Source organism: Heliangelus exortis, chromosome 31 (assembly GCF_036169615.1).
Source record: "Heliangelus exortis chromosome 31, bHelExo1.hap1, whole genome shotgun sequence".
NCBI classification, from domain to species: domain Eukaryota; kingdom Metazoa; phylum Chordata; class Aves; order Apodiformes; family Trochilidae; genus Heliangelus; species Heliangelus exortis.
This window is the reverse complement of record NC_092452.1, coordinates 881,739-901,770: the sequence shown is the minus strand read 5'-3', so window position 1 is coordinate 901,770 and position 20,032 is coordinate 881,739. Positions and strand designations below refer to the sequence as shown.

The window sequence follows — 20,032 nt, the reverse complement described above, 5'->3', positions numbered from 1 at the left end:
AAAAGAGGGGGGGGGAGACGGCCCCCCACAAAATCCCACAAGATGGCGGCCGTGGGGGGGGGCGGGGCCAATCCCGTCACGCGCCGGGGGAGGGAGGTGCTAAAATGGCGGGCGGGGTGTGCGTGACCACGTGACCGTCGCCTCAAAAATGGCCGCGCCCATAGGGCTGGGCGGGGAGGGGGCGTGGCCGTGACCGCGCGGCGGGGTAATGGCGGCAGGGGGAAGGGGCGGGGCTTGTCCGTCTTAAAGGAGCCGCGCACCCCCGTCCGAGGTTGATCCCCGACGTTCACACCTTGAAACCCCCCCCCCCCCTTTTTTCCCCCACTTTCCCCCCCCACTCCCATAATATTTCCCGTCGCGTTTTGCAGCGTGGATCGTCGGGGCTTTTTCCCCGCTGTTTCTCCTTCCCCCGGTTCCGTTTTCCACCTTCCTTCCCCCTTTGCCAGGCCCCCCGCATTCCAGGCCTTGGGTTCCCGGGCGTGACGTCAGGCGCGGGCCCGCCTGGCTCCCGGCCCGCCCCGGCCCACGGCACCGATCGCAGAAATGCTGCTCTCGGTACAGCCGCGATCCGGCCTCCCCGCCTTCGCCTACAACAAGAGCAGCAAAAAGGTACAACACCCCCCTTATCTCCATTTTCTCCACCGCCAACACCCCACCCCCCCCTCCACCCCCCCGCCGTCTAAAATCGGGGCCGGGGGCCCCGCTGCTCGCGGCCCCGCCACGACCGTGGCGGGGCCGCGAGCAGCGGGACCCCTGGCCCCATGCCTACAACCCCTGTGTCGCCCCCACCCCCCTCCAGCAACCCTATGTACCCCCGGCACAGCCGCTGCCCCCCCCCAGCCCCAGTCCCGCCGGGGGGGTCCCTGATCAGCTCAGCAAAACCAATCTTTACATTCGGGGGCTGCACCCCGGGACCACCGACCAGGATCTTGTCAAGCTCTGCCAACCGTGAGTGAAAACCGGATACCCCCACCCCCCCCCCAAAAAAAAAAAAACAAAAAAACCAAAATCCCAACCTCCCCACCAAAAGGGGGAGCGCCCCCCCCCCCCCCCCCATCTTACCCCCTTCCCCTTTTTTTTTTTGTCACTACAGATACGGGAAAATTGTCTCCACCAAAGCCATCCTGGACAAAACCACCAACAAGTGCAAAGGTTGGGGAGGGAGTTGTGGTGGGGGGGGTAACGGGTTGTGGGAATGGGGAGAGGTCCTTTCTCCCTCTTATCACCCCCCCACCCTCTTTCTCCCAGGTTATGGCTTCGTTGACTTCGACAGCCCCACAGCAGCCCAGAAAGCTGTGACGGCTCTGAAGGCCAGCGGGGTGCAGGCCCAGATGGCCAAGGTACAGCACAGCCTCTTGGAGACCCCTGACACCCAGAACCCCCTCCCTGGGACCCTTCCCCTCACCCCCCCGGTCCTTCCCCAGCAACAGGAGCAGGACCCCACCAACCTCTACATCTCCAACCTTCCCGTGGGGGTGGATGAGCAGGAGCTGGAAGCGCTGCTGAAGCCCTTCGGGCAGGTGGTCTCCACCCGCATCCTGCGAGACCCCCACGGGGCCAGCCGCGGCGTGGGCTTCGCACGGTACCTGTGGGGGGCAGGCAGGAGGATGGGTGGGCTGTGTGGAGCATAGGGGAAGTTGGAGGGTTTGGGGGAGGGGGGAGTCCTGTATGTGGCCCCCTCCCCAGCCCCACTGCTGCCTTCTCTAGGATGGAGTCCACGGAGAAGTGCGAAGCTGTCATCACCCACTTCAACGGGAAGTACATCAAGACGCCCCCGGGGGTGCCAGGTGGGCTTGGGGGGTGCTCCTGGAGGGTGGCTGAGGGGGTGGTGTGGGGGGTGGCCAATGGTGCTGATGCCCTCTCCCCACAGCCCCCCTGGACCCCCTGCTCTGTAAGTTTGCTGACGGGGGGCAGAAGAAGCGGCAGAGCCAGGGCAAGTTTGTGCCCAATGGGAGAGCCTGGGCCCGGGACGGTGACGCGGTGAGAGGGGGTCCTAGGTGGGGGAGGGGATTGACCCTTTTGCTGCAGGGGGTGTGAAGGGCAGTGCTGATGCTTTTTGTGCCCCCCCCCCCCTCCAGGGCACCGTGACCTTGGCCTATGACCCTGCGACAGCACTGCAGAATGGGTGGGTGCCCCAGGACCCTCCCAGACCCCCCAGGGGGGAGGGGGCTGCCGGCGGTGTCCCCCCACCCCTGATCCCCCCACCCCCCAGGTTCTACCCCACGCCCTATGGCCTGGCCCCCAGCAGGATGATCGCCCCCCCAGCCCTGGCCCCCTACCTGCCCTCCCCTGTCTCCTCCTACCAGGTACGGGGGGGGGGCTTGGGGGAGTGGTCTCCCTGTGGGGGGCTCAAGGGGAACAGGGGGCTGCCAGAAGTGGGAAGTCCTTGGAGAGGGAGGAGTGGGGGGGCTAGGGGGCTCTGGGAGGGGGGGGTGTCTCTCTTGAGGGGCGGGCTTGGGGGGTTAGGGGAAGCTGGGAGGTTATGGGAGGGGGGTGGGGGGCTGGGGGTGTCAGGGGGGAGGTAGTGTCCCTGGGAAGGTGGGGTGGGGGATGGGGGGACGGGTGTCTCTCAGGGGATTCTCCCCCCGCCCGCTCCCACCCGCCCGCTGCGGCAGGTCCACGGCCCCGCCTGGATGCATCAGTCCTACCTCGTGCAGCCCACGGTGAGCAGGGGGAGGGGCAGGGGATGGGGTGGGAGGACACACCCAGTGCCACACCCTGAACCACACCCACACCTGTGACCCTGCCCCGCCCTGAACCACACCCACACCTGTGACCCTGCCCCGCCCACTCTGGTCACTGCCCCACCCCCGGTCACGCCCTGCCCTCAGCCCTGCCCCCACCCCATCCTCGCCCACTTCCGCGGGTCCCCCGTGTCCCCAGGCCTCGTGTCCCCTCCCCTGTCACTCCCCACTCCCCACATTCCCCCCATGCTGATGCCCCCCCCTCCCCACGCAGGGCGCAGTGTTGGCCCCTGCTGTGGACCACCCCGTCCCTCTCCAGCCCTCCGTGGTGGCCCCCCTGGCCCAGCAACTCGGGCACCTCTCGCTGGGCAGTGCCGGCACGGTAAGACCACCCCCCACCCCCTGCGACCCCCCCTCATCCCCCCTCCTCCCCCTCCTCCCCCTGACCCCATTCCCACCGCCCTGATCCCCTCCTGCTCTCCCCAGTATGTTCCCGCTGCCGCAGCCGTCCCCGGAGCCTTCATCCCTCCATACCCCCCGGTGCCACCCGCCCTCCCGCTGGAGGTGAGTGTGGGGGTCTGGGGGGAGCTCGGGGGGGGCTTGGGGGGGCCTTAGGATCTGCTCACCCCCTCCCCACAGGACGGCAGCGCCGGCCCCAGCCACGGACCCATCGAGTCACCGTCTGAGCCCGGCGCCTTCCCCTACCCCTACCCCAAGTAGCAGCAGGGGGGGGCCGGCCCGAGGGACACCCGCCCCCTCCCCCCGGGACCCCGCAGGACCCCGCACCCTCCAGGAGGGGCTGGGCCGGGACCCCCACCCAGCGCCGCCTCTCCCTCCCCCTGCGGGAAGACTGTGCCCCGGCTGGGGGTCCCTGAGCCTGGGGAGGGGGGGGTCCCCGTTCCGGGACTCCTGCTGCCTCTTGCTGCCCCCCGCCCCCCCCAGGCCGGGAAGCGCCTCCCCCGCCCTTAACGCGCCACACGGAGGCTTTTTTATCCTCCTGCGTTTTCTAAAAAACTAAAAGACAAAAAAAAAAAAAACAATCAAAAAAAAAAAAACAAACAAACAAATACAAAGAAAAGGAAAAAACAAGGAAAAAAAAAAAGGAAAATACAAGAATTGCCGCCTGGGGGGGCCGGGGGTTCCCGGCTGTGCCCCCCTCGTGCTTCCAGGGCCCGCGGCCCCGCCAGCCCCCCCCTTGCTGCGGTGCCCCCCCCCCGTGCCTTCTGCTGCCCGGTGCCCCCGGCTCGGGGCGGGGTGGGGGGCAATGGCAGACACCCACCCCCCCAACCCCGTGGGGTCCAGTCTGGGCACCAGCCCCCCCGCAGGGCCGGGGGTGCTGCCCCCCCCAACCCTCGCTATCCCCCCCCCCGCCATTCCTGCCCCCTATGGGCGCGGGCCGGGGGTCTGCATGCTGCCCCCACCCCAACCCCCCCGCCCCGCCCGGGGGGGTAGGACAAGTGCAATAACCCCCCCGCACCCCCCTCACCCTCCCCCCTCCCCGCTTCCGTGGGCGCCCCGAGGGTCACCCAGGCACTTTAGAGTCCCCGCGCCTGGGGCGGGGGCTGCGACCCCGACCCCCGCGCTGCCACCCCCACCCCGCCCCTCTGCCCCCCCGCAGTGACAATCAGAGGGTCCCTCGGGACAGAGGCGAGGGGGGGGGCTCTTGCAACCAAAGATTGAGGGAGCTGTGGTGTGGGGCTGAGCTGCCCCAGTCCCCCCCCCCTCTGGCTTCGCGACCCCACACCATGGGTCTGTCCGTCCATCCGTTCCTCCCCAGGGGCAGGGGGGGGGCAGCCCCCTCATGACCTGCTTCCAGCTCTGGGGCTGCCTGTGCAACCCCCCCCACCCCAAGTCCCCCCCCCTCACCCTCCCCAGCTCTGCCCAGGGCCTCCCGGTTCTTCCAGCCCCCTCCCCACTGCAGCGGAGTCCCCATCCTCACCCTGGGGCAGGGGGACCCCCAGTTCCCCCCCCGCGGGGCAGCGGGAGCCCCCCCCCCGCCACACATCTACCTCACCCCACAGCTCGGTGTGTGCTCAGCCCAGGCGGGGGGGTGCAGGGGGCTGTGGCCCTTTGCCCCTCCCTCCTCCAGGGTGATGCCACCCACCCCCCCTCCCGGTTTCAGCCATCACCCACCTCTCCCGTTGCTGCTACTGCCCGCCCCCCTCCCCCCCTCCCGGGCACAGCCCCTTTGGTTGGGGGGCACGGGCCCCCCCAAGGAAGGAACCAAAGAGGAGACCCACTGCCGCCCTCCCGGGGGCTGGGGGGTGCTGGGACCCCCGTGCTGAGCCCCCGTGCTGCAGGGGGGGGGCTGAGTGTGGGGGTCCCACCGGCCCTGGGGGGGGGGCCAGCTGCAGAGGAGGAGCTGAGGCCCCCCCCTCCCCCGTTGCCCCCCTCTGCCCCCCTTTAATTTATACGTAGTGCATTTTGTACAGGTTTTTAAGTTGCTTTTTTTTAAAATCTCGAGAGGTTTCTAGTTTTGTATTTCTTCCTCCTGCTTCCGCGCTCGCCCCCCCATCTTCCTTCCCCCACCCGACCGACAACTTCCCCCCCACCCACCCCTTCGAGGTTTTTTTTTTTGTTTGTTTGTTTGTTTTGTTTTTAAATAAAAGCCAGAAAAACAAATGCCTCTGTCATGTGGGGAGAGGAAAAGAGGGGAGGACAATAGGAAGGGTCCCCGCACCTCAGAGTCCCCCAAAACCATTCCCCAGCTCAGGGATCCCCCACAGCCCCTCCCTCCCGAGCCCAGAAGAGCCCCCCCCTTCCCCCCGAGTCCCCCCAACCCACAGAAGCTCCAACAAGTGGGTGTCTATCAAACGTGAGTTTTTTATTCTCGAACGCAACACGGGGTGGGGGGGGGGGGGTCCTACAGCTTGTGGGGACATCAACAGCAACGCGGGGGGAAGGGGGGGGGGAGGGCAGCGAGCAGCCACCCCCTCCCCTCCTTTCAACCTTATTAAAAATGAGATTGGTCCTAAAAATATAGAAAGAAATAAATTTAAATCCACAAAACCTGTACATTATCAAAAAGTCACTAAAACGACACGGCTGGTTATAGAAAAGGCGGCCGGGGGGAGGGTAGAGGGGGGCGATGCTCCCGGTGCAGCCCCCAGCTGGGGGCACCGGGGCTGGAGGGGTGGGGGGGGCAAAGAGAAATTGGGCCCCCCCCCCCAGTGTCCCGGAGGGGGCTGCGGACATCGGCCATGAGGGTCTGCGGGGTGGAGGGGAGTGGTGGGGGGGGTGTCAAACCGGGGGAGGTCGGGGGGAACTGAACGAACACGAGAACAACACGGAGACTCCCGAAAACTTTCCCAACGACGGAAAAAGGAAAAAAACCAACCAAAAAAAAAAAACCAAAAAACAACAACCCAAAACCTGACGGATCCGAAACGTGACTAAAAAACAAACCACAAAAGAAGTTTGTTACAGCGCAGTTATTTAGATAAAATATAAATATTTATGCGTAATATAAAGTCAGTTCAAATAGACTCCAAATCCACCTCGTATTTCAAAGCAAAAAAATAAAATAAAATAAAAAGTTTCTGAGGTTATCTGATAGAAAAAAGGCTACTTTGAGAGACAGGGAAAGGGTGGGGGGGGGAGCGGGGGGCGCGGCCGGGCCCCCCTGCCCAGGTAGGTGAGTTGTTTTCAGTGCTCTGTGGGGCCGGTGGGGGGGATGCACCCAGGCCCCCCCCGGCCCCGCCGAACCCCCAGAGCGAGTACCCGTAATATCCTGGCCGGGGGGGGGGAGCTGGGGGGGCCCTGTCCCCCTCCCTGGCTGCCCACCACAAAAGGGGGATGTGGGGGTAGGTCCCCTGCCCCAGCTTGGGCCCCCACCAGCCGGGGACGAGGGGGCCCATCCCCACCCAGTGCAACCCCCCCGACCCGGTGGGGGTCCAGGGGGGCAAACACCCGCCTGAGGCTTCAAGTCCATGTTTGGAGGAGGGGGGTTGGGGGGGGAGCCGGGGGGCCAGGCTCCCCCCGGCGCCTGCAGTAGCATCCCTGAGGGATCCCAGTGGGGGGCTGGGGGCGGCCGGGACCTCGGCCCAGCCCCGGGGGTCCTCATGTTGGGGAGAGGGGGGGCGGGGGGGGCCGGGCTCTTCCTGAGACGTGGAGGCAGGGAAAGGGGCTCCAGACCCCCCCCGCCCTCCCCAGTTTGGTCCCTGGAGCCGGGTGAGGAGGGGCCGGCACCCACCCCGGCCAGGAGGGGGTCCGAGGGCAGCGGGGGCTGCGCCGGGACCCCCTCCCCGTAAAGTGTCTGCGCGGGCGGGGGTCCCGGCCGGGGGGGCGGGGGGTAAGTCCACTTTACTGGCCGTTAATGCATGTAGACGCCGCACAGGAGTGCTCGGACATTCACTACGAACTATTGCTATTATTAAATATTCCCAGTGGGGGGTGGGGGTGGCAGGAGGGGGGGAATTATCTTCCCTCGTTTGTGGGGGTGTAAGGGGAGGGGGGGGGGGAGCTGCTTTTGTTTCTTAATTAGAAAATAAAATTTAAAAGAAAGAAAGAAAAAAAAAAAAACACCTCTTTTTTTTTTTTTCTTTTTGGCTTACACAGTCTGTGAGTTTGTGGTGCTGGAGGGTGTGGGGGGGTCTGGGCAGTGGGAAGGGGCTGCGGGTGCCCATTCACACCGGCCGGGGGGGCCCCCGCAGGATCAGCAGGCAGCGAGATCAGCTCCAGAGGAGTCAGTTCTTGGGGGGCACGGGGAGACCCCAGCCCGAGGGGAGACCTCAGGCCGGGGTGGGGGTGGGGGACACGGACCCACCCCTCAGGGGGTAGTAGCGTTTTTTCCCTGATAAAACTCCTCCCACCGGCTCTGGAAGAAGCGGCGCATGGCACGCCCGGCCTTGCCCACCGCCGACTCGTCCTCGTTGAAGATCTGGCAGTTGTCAAACACCAACATGGCGTCAGCGGCGAACTCCTCTGAGCTGGAGTACCTGCGGGGGGGAGGGTGGTAAGGGGGAGGCCGGGGGGCACAAGGGACACCCCCATTCCCCCTACGTGAGACCCCTTGGGTGCTGTTTTCATGCCACCCCCCCACCTGTGACCCCTCCGGGCACCCCCTTGCTCACCCGCCCCGCAGCAGCCGCGTGCGCATGGTGCTGAAGTCCATGGGGTTCTTGATGATCCTGCGGTAGCCGGGGACCAGGCGGGGGTTGACAGGTTCCAGGAAGGGCCACGCATCCTCGTGCGACTCCATCTCCATCAGGATGATCCTGGGAGGGGGGTGGGGGGCGGCAGGGTCAGAAGGATCCCCTGGAGGGGGACAAGGCCCTGGGGTCTCCCCAGCCCCACTCACTCGCAGAAGGTCAGGTCGCTGGGCTGGCCCCGCAGCGCCACGCCACGGCGCCTGGAAGAACGTGGCCCCTGGGCTGGCGGGGTCAGCCCCTCGCGGCGGCGTGAGCCTGGGCGGCGCCGTGGGCTCCCCCAGTCCTCGGCTGGTCTCCCCCCAAAGAGATGCCCCCGCTTCCGCTTCTTGCCTCGTCGGGGTGAGATGGGGTCCCGGTACTCCCCGACCTTTGGGGAGGGGATGGGGGTCACTGGCAGAGCCCAGGTCAGCGCCAGAGGTTAGAGGGTGGATGGGGGCTGTCCCAAGACCTACCCGGGAGACGCAGACAGAGCAGAACCAGTCACCCTCGGGCACCTCCGTCATCTTGGGCCGATGGCAGTAGAGGTGGCAGCCGCGGTCGCAGCCATCACACAGCAGCAAGTGCTCATCATCGTCCCCACGCCGGCAAACCAGACAGGTCTGTGGGGTGGGCGGCTCAGCCATGCTGGGGAGGAGGTCCCCACCACCCTGAGTGTCACCACCACCCCAGGCTCTCACCACTCTGTTGACCGACTTCTCCCAGGCAATGGACTTCTCCAGCTGGTAGATGCAGAGGGAGACCTGGGCTGCGCTCCGGCACCGCTCCAGCGTCTGCCGCCACGTCCGGACCCGGGGTGTGATCTCGTAGGCTCTGCGGGGGGTGAAGGGGTCTCAGCTGGAGCTGCTCACCCCCCGTCAGCACAGCTGGGGAGGGGGACGGGACACACATCTCAGTGGGGCCCAGGCTCAGCTCCTCGGGGTTGCTCAGCACCACCTTCTCCACCACCACCTCGTGCAGGGGCCAGAGCGGCTCCTTCAGGTACCGCCGCTCCAGGTTCTGCTCCAGTGCCGCCAGACGCAGCACCGCCAGGTCCAGGGGGTTGTTGCTCTCCCGGCGCAGTGGCAGCCCGTCCCGCCGGCTCCGCACCGTGATGTCCTCCAGAGGCTCCACTTTGTGCTCGCAGTATTGCAGGTCATCCCGTGTGGAGTCGGGGCTGGGGCACGTCCAGCCCTGAGCGGGAAAGAAGGGCCGAGGGTTGGCAGGGGCTGAGGTCACTGTACCAAGGCCGCCACAGTGCCTGGGCTGGCACCCACCCGGATCTGCAGGTCGGCCACCAGCACGCGCTGCTCCAGCTCCTCCACCCACTGCAGGACCGCGAGGTCGGTCTCGTAGGCTCGCTCCATCACCGACCACCGGGCCAAGGCTTCCTGAGACACGGCGGCACCGGCCGCCTCGGGGCATGGGTGGAAGATGGGGTCTGGGGGCACAGATTGGGGCTCAGGAGGGGGTCTGGGGAGCAGACCCCCCACCTGAGCCACACGGGCAGCCCTTACCCGTGCTGGAGCGCAGGCAGACCTCCCGCAGGAACTCCTTGTGCTTGGTGAGGTGCTTGTGCAGTGCCTTCTCCCGGATCCCCCGGGGGTGCAGAGCACGGGTCACTGCCTCCAGCTCCTCAGGGTCCTGCACCCACCACCATCCGCTCTGCATCTCTGTAAGGCAGCACTCAGCACCTGCTGGTGGCACCAGCCCCCGCGGTCCTGGGGGTCTCACCGGGGCTGGGGTCTCACCAGGGGGAACAGGCTGCTCCGTCAGCTGGGTCAAGTATTTCTGCTCAATCTGCTTGAAAAATTTGGTGGGGGGACGCCCTCGGCGCTTGGGCTGCCCCGGCAGGTCCTGGAGCTTCTCCAGGCTGCCCCGGCTGCGGGGACAGGCACTGGGGGCTCTGGCGCTGGCGGGCACTGGTGTGGAAGCGAGGAGGGGAGCCGCAGGGTCATCCATGGGGAGACCATTCAGCTGGGGAGAAGGAGCATGTTGGAAACATGGGGCATGGCCACCCCCAGCCCTCTGGTTGCTTTGCTTCTTGCCAGCTCAGCCTGGAGGGCTGGGGGCAGCAGGAACAAGCTCCCAGCCACAAGGATGCCCTTCCCCATCCGTGGGTGGCCAATGTCCAGGCAGAGGGTCCCACCCTGCTCCCCCTGGCTGCATGGAGATCTTCCCCTACATGGTCCCTGAAGGGTGGGAATCCTGGGCACAGCCCCCCAACCACAGCCAGCCCAAGCACGTACCTGCCTGGCCGAGCCCCGGGGCAGCTCGCCACGGGGGTGGCCACGGGGCTGCGTGGAGACTCGTGGTGAGGGTTCAGCAGAGGAGGTAGCCAGGGGGCCTTGGTCATCACAGGGTGTCTGGGGCAGCAGGTTGAACCAGGGCCCCTGCTTTTCCACAGCCTCTGGGGCACTCTCCTCCTCCTCTTCCTCCACCACTTCCTCCTCTGTGGGGTCCAATGGGGCCTTTGATGGCAGGAGCCCCGTGTCCCCCTTGCCAGGGCTGCTGGCCGGGGTGAGGACCGAGTCCTTCAGCAGGGAGGACTGGGTCTGGCTCAGCCAGGAGAGGAAGGCAGACTGGCTGAGGTCATGCTGGCTCTGCCCCAGTGGCTCCGGCTCCTCCAGAACCCCGTTGAGGGGTGGAGGGGGTCTGGGTCCGCAGTGCTGTGACAGATCCTCTTTGCTCTTCCGAGGGCGACCACGGGAGCGCGAGGCCGTGCAGTTGGTCCGTGTGGACATTGGCACCTCCACCACCTCCTGCTTCACCGGAGGAGGAGGAGGCGCCTTTTCCTCAGGAGGCTCCTGGGGCTCGGGCTCAGCTTCTGTGGGGACAGGAGGAGGTGGTTGGACATGGGGTCCCCTTCTGGCTGGGGTCACCCCCCCAGGAGCACCATCCTCACTCACCCTCAGTGCCCTCCACAAAGATGCCTCCCAAGTGGGGCAGGACCCAGTACCGCCGCCGGTACCGGTCCTGGCCCAGGGAAGCTGCTCGCAGCGTCTGCGAAGAATGGAGCAGCTTCTTGCGGAAGAACATCTGCCTCTGTGGGGAGAATACAGGGCAGTGAGGGACCCTGAGCCCCATGGGGGGAGCTGAGCCCCCAGCCCTCCACCATCCCCTCACCTTGGCCAGCTTCTCGATCTGCCGCTCCAGCTCCGGGACGCTGGACACAGATGCATCAGCCTGAGGAAGGGGTGGGACCCATCAGGGATGTGGGCAGGGAAGAGACCCTCAAGGGGGACATCCCCTCTTCTGCCATCCTGAGCAAACCCCGCAGCCACCCACCTCCTCCTCCCGGCGGGATTTCCGTCCCCGGCTCTCCTCCTCCTCCATCTCCAGACCTATCTCCTCCGTCAGGCGGGAGCTGCGTCGGCGCCGCCCGTCCTCCAGGCCCGTGATCTCCGACTCGGGCCGGCCGGTCCGCTTTGCCAGGGCCACCTTCAGCCTGCCCAGACACAGCACCAGCATCTGCTGCCTGTCCCCTTATGCTGCTACCCACCCCCCCACCCCCCCCAATCTCCAGAACATTGAGGCACACGTTTACACTGAAGCCCTAAAAAAGTGGCTCCAAGACCCCCAGGCCCTTCTCATCCAGCAGACACACTGAGCTGGAGCAGGCAGTGAGTGTTGGGGTTAACCCCCCACACACCTGCGCAGTCGCCCCTCAATGATCCACTTGTTCTTCCTGTAGTGGGACATGTTCTCCAGGGTCTTGTCGATCTCGCTGCAGGGAGACAGGGGTGGCTGTGGCTCTCCCAGGAAGGAGAGGAGCCCACGGCGGCCATGCTGTGCCCACAGCCTGGAGGGGCCAGGACCATTTGCCACACTCACCCCCTGCCCGCACCCACCTGATGATGAGGGCACTGCTGTTCAACTCATTGACCAGGAAAGCCAGGATGGCAGCTTTCTTCTCAGGCGGCAGTGCCTGGAAGGGTTTGGTCCTCAGCTCCTCACACAGGTTCTCGCCTGCCCCGTACGCCATCAGGAAGCAGCGCAGGATCTCAGAGACGGTGTCGCGGTTCAGGCTGATCTCTGACACCTTTTCTCCCAGGATCTTCAGAGACTGGGCAGGACAAGAGAGAAGAGGTTGAGGAGACCTTCCTGCTCCACAGGGGTGTACCAGGAAGGGAAAAACAACAAAGGGAGAACACCAGCACCCTGTGGATGAGAAAACCAGCCCCAGGAGCAGGAGCAAGCCCAGGGGCGTCCCAGGCAGAGCCCTGCAGGGCTCCGGGTCCCCGCCGCAGGATGGGAGCACCCCAAGGGGAGATGCTGGATGGGTGCAGGAGATTGCAGCACGAGCAGCACCTCCAAAATCTGTGCTCCATGGGCACTGACACTCCCAACCCAGCTGGGGTAGGGTCTCAGGATCCAGCTCACCTGACAGTAGGGTGGCAGCCCAGGGTCATAGAGTGCAGCCTGCAGCAGCCTCACCAGCAGGTCCTGCACCTCGCCCGTGCTGTTGCCCACCCCCAGCAGCCCCTCCTGCAGCGTGCACAGGCTGGGCACATCCTTGGCTGGGTCAAAGCCCAGGACCTTGCCATAGCTCTGGAGAAACTCCACGACTGTCAGGCAGTTGGAGAAGGCGCAGCTGGGCAGGACGAGGCCCGGGATGCGGGAGAAGGCTGGCAGAGGCTGCAGAGGAGGGCAAAGGGGTGTTCAGGGCACTGGCAGGCTACCAGCTCGGCCCAACCAAGCCCCCAGCACCCGGGCCTACCTGGTGGTCCCCCAGGCACATGTCCTCTGTGGGCTTCTTCATCTCCTCCAGGATGAGCTGCTGCCGCTGCCGCTCCTCCAGCCGCCGCTGGGCCAGCAGCCCCTTGTCCCCCTTGCGAGCCCCTTTGCCCTTCTTCTCTTTGGCCCGTGCTTTCTCCTTGCCCTTCTCCAGCTTGCCCTTCTTCTCCTTGACCTGAGGACAGACCCCAGGAGCCGTGAGGATAGTGGCTCCATCTCCTGTCCCTTCGCGACCCCCCTGTACCCTGCAGACTCACCTTGGCTTTCTTCTTGGTCTCCTTTGCTTTAGGGGTTTTAGTGTCTTGCTTCTGCTTGTTCTTGGCCTGGAAGGACAGGACCAGCTCAGGGACCCAGTGGCCTCCCTGTACCAGAGAAGCCCCTTCCCCAGACCCAGAGGGGCCCTGGAGACACTCCAAAGCTCGTGCAGATGCTCATACCTTCCGCCTCATCTTCTTCTTGATTTTGCTCATTTTCAGCTTGTCCTCATCACTGAGCACCTCTGCAGGGCAGAGAGGGAGGGGTGGTGATGGGATCCCACCAGAGCCAGGCTGCAAGGGGCTGCACTGGGGATGGGAGGGGGTACCTTGGGCTTCCAGCCTCTTCAGCAGCCGTGCATCCGTCTTACTCAACAGATCAACCATCTTGGGCTTGGGTGGGCGGCCCCGACCACGCTTGGCAGCCAGCGGCTCCTTGGCTTTGGCCTTCTCGGCGTTGCGGGGCCGCCCACGCTTGCCCGTGATGGCCTGGATGCGTGAGGGGATCTCCTCGGGGCTCAGCTTCACCCACTGCAAACCCTGTGGCACCAACCCAGTCAACCCCCTGGCACAACCCAGGGGAAGGGAAGAGGGAGGCTCAGCCACCTTCAGACCCACCTCTGGCGTGTCCCGCTCTTCGTAGAAGTCTCCCACCGGCATGCGGGGGCTGAAGCTGAAGTGCTCACGCCGGACATCCTGCACCACATTCCTGTTCAGGTACTGAGAAAGAGGAGGAGGAAGGTCATGAGGAGGACTCAGAGCTCCTGGCTCACAGCAGTGTCTGTCTGATGCAGTGGGAGGCTCTGGCAGGGCTGGGGGTTCTGGGACAGACCAGGACCCCAGAGCACCCTGCACTGCATGGGGACTTTACCTTGATCACCTCTGGGAACTGCTTCATCCTCTTCCCACAGGGCCCGTAGTACCAGGTCTCGCCCTGCCAGCGGTGGTTCCCTCGCCGGATCCGCACCTCCCGCCTCCACCTGGGGACACAGAGGCTCAGCCCATGCTCGGGGGCAGTGGGGGCTGAGAGGGGGGCCAGGGCCACGTACCCGTGCTGCAGGGGGAATCGCACCTCCTCCTGTGTGGCAATGCGCCGGCGGGGGACGTCACCTGAGGAGAGGGGAGAGGGTGCTGGGCTCGGGCACCAGCTGGGGTGGTGGCCTGAGGGGCTCCCGGCATTACCTGCTGCTGAGGTGCTCAGGGGGGCAGCCTTGCCCTCTGCTCCCAGTGAGGACGAAGGCTCCAGACAGCTGTCGATGGCCTCTTCTTCCTCCTCCACTGACTGGGCTGGGGACTCGGCCTCCAGTGGGGGGTCGAGCTCCACAGACCCCGACTCCTCTGGCCCCGTCTGACCAACACTGCCGTCTGAGGAGCCAAGGTCATGGACGTCACTGCGGCCACCTTCCCGCTCCGCCCATGGCACCAGGCAGCCCCCGCCTGCCCCGGGGGATGAGGCTGTGTGTCCCCTCCCTGAACTGGACGCGGGGGCAACTGCTGGGGCACCATGGGGCTCCCACTTTGCCCAGACACAGAGCCCGGGGGGTTCCCCTAGCTGTGGGGGGCACTGAACCACCCTGGTGTGGCACGTACCGTGTGGTGAGCTGGGGCCGGCGAGCAGCGGCGGGGGCGAGGGGCTGGGGGGCAGCAGGCTGAAGGGGCCGTCGGGCAGGGGGGGGCTGGCGGGCAGGTCTGGGGGCTCCTCCAGGGGGGACTTGTCGCTCATCAGCTGCGAGTCATCCATGGTGTAGGGGTCCCCAGTGCCGGGGTCTGGGGGGAGTAGCAGGAGCAGGGCTGGGGGCATGCAGACCCACATCTCTGCTCCCAGGGGGCAGCCGGACCCCCTCCGTGAAAAGTCGCCGGCAGAAGAGGGGTTAAGGGGCTGGGGCCCCCCCAGCCACGCCCCCTCCCCGAGCGGAGGAGCCCAAAATGGCCGTGGCGGTGGCTCCATGTTCACCAGCGCGGAAGTTCAGGCGCTGAGTAACCGCCTCGTCACGGAGCTGGGAAGGACGGGAGGAAGGACGGGGCCAGGGAGGCCGCGGGGGTGGGGGGGGGACGCGGGATCACCCCTGCCCGCCCGAGAGCCCACGGCCACCACCACCGCCACGGCCACCCTGCCAGAGTCCTGATCTGCAGCCCCCCGACCCGCGTCCCCCTCCCTACCTCTGGCCAGGGACTCGAAGGGCTCCAGGGGGTCTCCGCTGAGGATGTGGGCGTCCTCCAGACGAGGGGCAATGGGCGATGCAGCCCCCAGGCAGCCACTGCCTGCCCCGGGGGCCAGGACTGACCCCTCTGTCACTGTGCTGGGGGCAGACCCGTTGTAGCCACAGATCTTCAAGTCTAAAGGGAACAATGGAAGAAAAACTGACCCTGTGGCAGCAGGAGGCGACAGTGACAGCACCTGGAGCCCAACCACCCTGCCCAGGGCATCATCCATCCCCGCACTGGGGTGTCCTGTGCCAGGCTCCTCCTGGCACCCAGCTGCCCCAGGATCGGTGCTTTGCCAGCAGTGACACCACGGGCTGTGCCTGGACAGCCCAGAGCTGTGACAGGACAAACCCCAGCTGGGACAAGGGACAGGTGACTCAGAAGGGCTCAGGGTCCATCACCCACCTGCTGGGGCTGCAGGACCCCCAAGCTCTGCCCGCCCACACCGGGCTCCTACCTGCCTGTGGCTCCTCCAGCTCCATGCTGCCCACCAGCCCACCCCCGTTCTCTGCCATGGTGGGGGGGATCTCTTTGGCTGTGGCGTTGGCGTCCCCCTGGCCTGAGCTTGGCTCCTCTGGCGGCAGTGAGAAGGGCTGAGCGCTGGAGCCCAGCATGGGGGAAGGCTGCGCTGCTACGAAGAATCCCCCCGGCCCATTCTGCATCAGCTCAAAGCTCTGGTCCTGGAAGGAGTCATACAGCTCCTGTGAGTCGAAGTTCAGCCCCATGGTGCCAGGGGTGCCATTGCCCCAGAACTCCTGCCCGGCGCCCCGCAAGTTGGTGCCGTGTCCGGGGGATGTTGGCCGGGACCCCCCGGCCACACCGTTGAGGGGGAACTGTCCGAGGGGGGCGAGTGGGGGGGCAGGGGCGCTGCCGTCCTTGAGGCCGCTGGCGGGCGGGTAGGGTGCGTAGTCCCAGAGGCAGTCGTAGGTGCGGAGAGGCGGCGTGCCGGCAGGCGGTGAGCCGGCAGCCAAGGTCCCTGAAGTGCTGGGGTGAGATACAGTAGAGAAGCCATTGACATTCGTGCCCCCGTTCAGACCTGCGAGGGAGCCAGAGGAGAGAGAACGCGGTCAGTGGTGTGTGGGAAGACTTCTCGACGCCTGGACAGACGGATGACCAGCCCGGCAACTGCCAAGCCCCCCGCCAGGACCGAGCTGGGTGTTTGCACCCCGAGAGCCGTGGCACAGCCCCCTCCAGCTCAGGGATACCGGCTCTGCTGCAGGGCTTCACCAGAACCGGGCTGGGAGCCACAGGATGCCGGGGATTAGCTGAGTGCTTGGCAGGGCTGTGCCGGATCAGCTGACCAGCCAAATCCACACGGAGACCCCGTTCCGGCACAGCTTTTCTAGGCCAAGACGGCAACGGGCACACGGCAGACCCCCCCCCCCCCCGCTGTGGGGGCACTTACTTTTCCCTTGTGGGGGGAAGCTGAGCGTGGAGCCGTGGGCGAAGGGGCTGTCCCCTGAGGCAGGCGTGGGTTTCGGTCCTGAGGCAGCGCGTGTGGAGGAAAGGCCAGTGAAGTTAAAATGGTTGTTTGTTTCCATTTCTGCAAAGGGGAGAAGAGACACTGAGGTCAGCTGCCAGCAGAGACCAGGGCTGCCACCCCACTGCTGGGGCCACGAGGAGGGTTGGAACCCTTGAGTTCTGTGCCAAGGCAGAGCTGACCCCTGTGACAGGCAGTGCCAGAGTGGGCAGGGAAGCACCAGGTCCCCAGTCCAGAGCTGGAAGGAAACACGGCAGGGCTGAGAAGGGAGAGGAATGATGGTGAAAGCCCCTTGGTACCGTGGTGCCCCTCATCAGGCTCCCAACACTGTGGAGAATAAGCTGCTCAGGCCCAAACAACCCCAGTGGGATGAACTTGTCCCTAAGCTCCAGTGTCCCCAGGGACAGCCACCACCAAGTCACCCCACTTACTGCCTGTTCTTCTTCCTGCATTAAGCTGAAGCACTTGGCTCCCCAGCGCTGCCATCCCAGGCCTCTGGCAGGCAGTGAGACTGCAGGAGCTACGGCAGCTGCTGGTGACCTTCACCACACAGCAGCCACAAACACTCCCTCTGAACCAAAGAACCACGAGGAGGCTCCTGGTAGAGCCAACCCCAGGGCAGGACCTGGCTGTGCCACTGGCGTGGCCAGCAGCCCCCTGAGGGTGTCCCAGTGCAGGGAACAAGGGAGCAGACAGCATGGGGGGCTGCAGCCCCACAGATGAGGCAGGATCCCCAGTGAGGCCCTGTGGGGCTGTCACAGACAGCAACCCCCACACACACACACCAAACAAGGGCCAACACTGCCATGCAGGCAGCAGACCCGGTGCTGGGGGAGCAGCTCGTGGCACGGCTGTGTTGAAACCCAAGTGGGGATTTCATCACGCCCTCACCCGCCGGATGATGCCCCGGTGGGAGCCATGGGGGCCGTGGCCACCGTGCCGTCTCCCGGCTGGCCGGGGACACCGGTGAATCATCCACCAGAGAAACCCGTATGGGCGGTGACGCAGCCGCCACTCCACGTCACTCCCAGAGCTCTGGGGTGGCCCTGCAGCCGCCCCCCCAACACCGGGCTTGGCACAGGCCGGACCCAGCCCCCGGGGACACGGGCCCGGGGGGGGTTTGGAACAGAAAAATCCTTTCGGGTGGCACTCGGTGCGCGATGCCAGGCCGGGGGGGTCAGGGGAGGTGGTGAAAGGCCGGGCAGGGCCGGGCAGGTGGCGGCCGATGGTCAGTGCTGCAGGCCGGGATGGACGGGACGCGTGCGGGGAGGGGACCGGGAGCCACGGGAGGGCAGTAAGAGCCGGGAGGGTGGGAGCTGCCGCTGGAGCACCGGCTGACCAGCCCAGGACCAGCGCTGGGGACGATCGGGGCCGAGCCCCGCCTGGGGACACCCTGGGCCCGGCGGGGGCCGGTCCCCCGAGCAGGCCCGGACAGAGGCTCCCGGTGCTGCTTTCCCCCCCCTCTCCCCCCTCCCGCAGCCGCACGTGACCCCGCGCCCTGCAGCAAACTGGGCCACGGCGCAACCGGAGCCGGGCGCGGCGGAGGGCGAAGGCCGGGACGCGGCCAAAGGATGCACCGGCGGCAGGATGAGGGCCCCGGGCCCGGCGGGGGCTCAGAGACAGCAGTGAGGAGGGGGCTGCTTCCAGGGGCCGACCCCCAGCTCCTACCAGAAGGGGCAGAGCCGATGTGGCAGCGCCCACCGGCACAGGCGGGGGGGGACATCGGTGCCGTTCAGACGGTTGCCGGTGCCGGGCAGAGCTCACCCCCCCCGGCCTGCAGCACCGGGAGGCCCTGGGAGCGAGACGCGACCTGATTAAAAAGGACGTTTCAAAAACAACGAGACGCAACAACCGGCTGCCATTTCCCGGCCGCTTCCTGCGGGGGGGCAGACACGGACACAGGGGGACGAGGTCCCGGACAGACCCCCCACCCAGAGGGGATCCCCCTGCGGCAAGGACATCATCTCCCTGCCCCCGCACCCCCCCCCCGGTCTCGTGGGGATGGGGGAGCGCCCCGCCCCCACCCGCCGCCGCAGGGGGGGTCCTGGGCTTGGGGGGCGACGGGGGCAACCGACGGGGGTGAGGGGCGGACACGGACGGTGAGGGGAGGCAGGTGGGAGGGGGGTTCCCTCCGGTGGCCGGGACGGGAAAGCGGGGGGAACCGCACCAACCACCGGGAAGAGTTCCCGTCCTCCCCGCAGCTCCAGAGGCCTAACCGGGAGGGGCGCGGGGGGATCGTCGGGGACCGGGTACGGTATGTGCGTTGGGGGGGGGGTAGAGGGGGGGGGGGGCCCTCGCCGGGCACCGGGATGCGCTGCAGCAGGGGGGTTGTCTCACCGAGGCCGGTAAAGCGGGGCAGCTCTCGCGGGGTCCACCCCCGGCCCCCAGCGCCGGGCCCCGAACACCTTCCCCTCCTCCCCCCGGCTCCGCTCGGCCGTTAACGGCCGCCGCCGCCCGCCCCCCCCGCCCAACCCCGCACCTGGCAGGCGGCGGTGGGGCTCGGGCCCGGGTCAGACGGCGTGGGGCGGGGGGCGGCGGGGCATGGCGGGGGATGGGGGGGGGGGGGCCGGGCCGGGGGGCGCCACAGCACTCCGGGCCCGCGGTGCCGAACCCGCCGCGCACCGGCAGGAAGCGCTCAAGCCCAGCCCCGCCCCCCGCGTACACGTCACCGCCGCCGCGATGGCGTCACCGCGAGTGGCGTCACCGGGGGCGGACCGTGCGCCCACGTGGGAGGGGATCCCCGCCCCCGCCGGGGTCAGGGCGGGGGGAATCCCCGCACGGGGCCGCCCCCCCTTCCCTCCCGCATCGCCCGTGACTCCCCGGAACCGCGACCCCCGCAGCCGCCCTCCAGGGTCCCTCTCCGGGTCCCCCCCGCAGCCCCAGCCGGACCCCGAGGAACGGAGGCTCGGGGGCGACGAGGGAGGGGGGAGGGAAAGGGGGGGGGAGGCAGCCGGGGCCGCCTACGGGACCCGTCCAAGCTCGGGCGCTCCCCGGCTCAGCGCGGGGACACCGGCGCGGCCTCCCCGCGGCCCCCGGGATTCCCGGTGACGTCACGTGGCACCGGCCGGGCTGCGCTGCGCAGGGACCGGGGGCGGCGGAGGACAAGAGGGTCCCGGTGACGGGGGGGAGGTCCCGATGAGGCCCGGAGGAAGCGGGGAAGTCCCTCCCTGCGCCAAGGGGCCGGGGGTTGCCTCCGCCGGGGGGGGAGGGGAGAGTCCCGATCCGGTGAGAGGTTCTGGTGCAGGGCCGAGGATCCCGCTACAGAGCCGGGGGTCCCGGTGCAGCCATCCTGACCCCGCGGGAGTCCCGGTGTGGTGGGGGTGGGAGGGGCGTCCCTGGCTCCGGGGCCCATCCTGAGAGGTGCCTACCTGGGCGGGGGGCGGTGACGCTGTCCCAGTGCCGGTCCCGCCCGGTGCGCTGCCGGTACCGCCGGTGTCGGCGCAAGGTGCTCCCGGCCCCGCGTGATGTCAGCGGCCGCCGCCCCCCCCACCGCACGCCACGCGCCGCCATTTAAAGGGACCGCGTCCCGTCGAGGCGGTTGCGGGG

General features: G+C 67.0%; 2 protein-coding genes across 5 annotated transcripts; one reads left to right on the top strand and one right to left on the bottom strand.

The window, feature by feature from the left end:
* The first annotated feature begins 400 nt into the window (after positions 1-400).
* On the top strand, positions 401-3,724 carry RBMS2 (RNA binding motif single stranded interacting protein 2). Of its 4 annotated transcripts, XM_071729418.1 has the most exons (13): positions 405-609; positions 800-948; positions 1,094-1,152; positions 1,249-1,340; positions 1,425-1,582; positions 1,708-1,787; positions 1,871-1,980; positions 2,079-2,125; positions 2,213-2,306; positions 2,616-2,663; positions 2,959-3,066; positions 3,171-3,248; positions 3,324-3,724. In XM_071729418.1, the coding sequence occupies exons 1-13, from the start codon at positions 544-546 to the stop codon at positions 3,402-3,404; spliced, it is 1,170 nt and encodes a 389-aa protein (XP_071585519.1). In that variant the 5' UTR covers positions 405-543; the 3' UTR covers positions 3,405-3,724. The 4 variants fall into 4 exon arrangements, with proteins under 4 accessions (XP_071585516.1, XP_071585518.1, XP_071585517.1 ...); XM_071729417.1 differs by having other exon boundaries at positions 402-609; positions 1,249-1,582; XM_071729416.1 differs by having other exon boundaries at positions 404-609; positions 2,079-2,306.
* Positions 3,725-6,100: 2,376 nt separating this feature from the next.
* On the bottom strand, positions 6,101-19,964 carry BAZ2A (bromodomain adjacent to zinc finger domain 2A). The gene is made up of 29 exons (XM_071729470.1): positions 19,855-19,964; positions 16,412-16,549; positions 15,464-16,042; positions 14,962-15,138; positions 14,392-14,568; positions 13,984-14,166; positions 13,851-13,911; positions 13,673-13,781; positions 13,420-13,521; positions 13,131-13,341; positions 12,985-13,046; positions 12,805-12,870; positions 12,531-12,722; positions 12,194-12,448; positions 11,662-11,876; positions 11,463-11,537; positions 11,099-11,258; positions 10,937-10,996; positions 10,720-10,855; positions 10,060-10,637; positions 9,562-9,787; positions 9,328-9,483; positions 9,088-9,251; positions 8,721-9,004; positions 8,512-8,644; positions 8,287-8,433; positions 7,984-8,201; positions 7,757-7,900; positions 6,101-7,621 (listed from the first exon to the last, which is right to left on the bottom strand). The coding sequence occupies exons 2-29, from the start codon at positions 16,545-16,547 to the stop codon at positions 7,453-7,455; spliced, it is 5,175 nt and encodes a 1,724-aa protein (XP_071585571.1). The 5' UTR covers positions 16,548-16,549; positions 19,855-19,964; the 3' UTR covers positions 6,101-7,452.
* Positions 19,965-20,032: the final 68 nt, after the last annotated feature.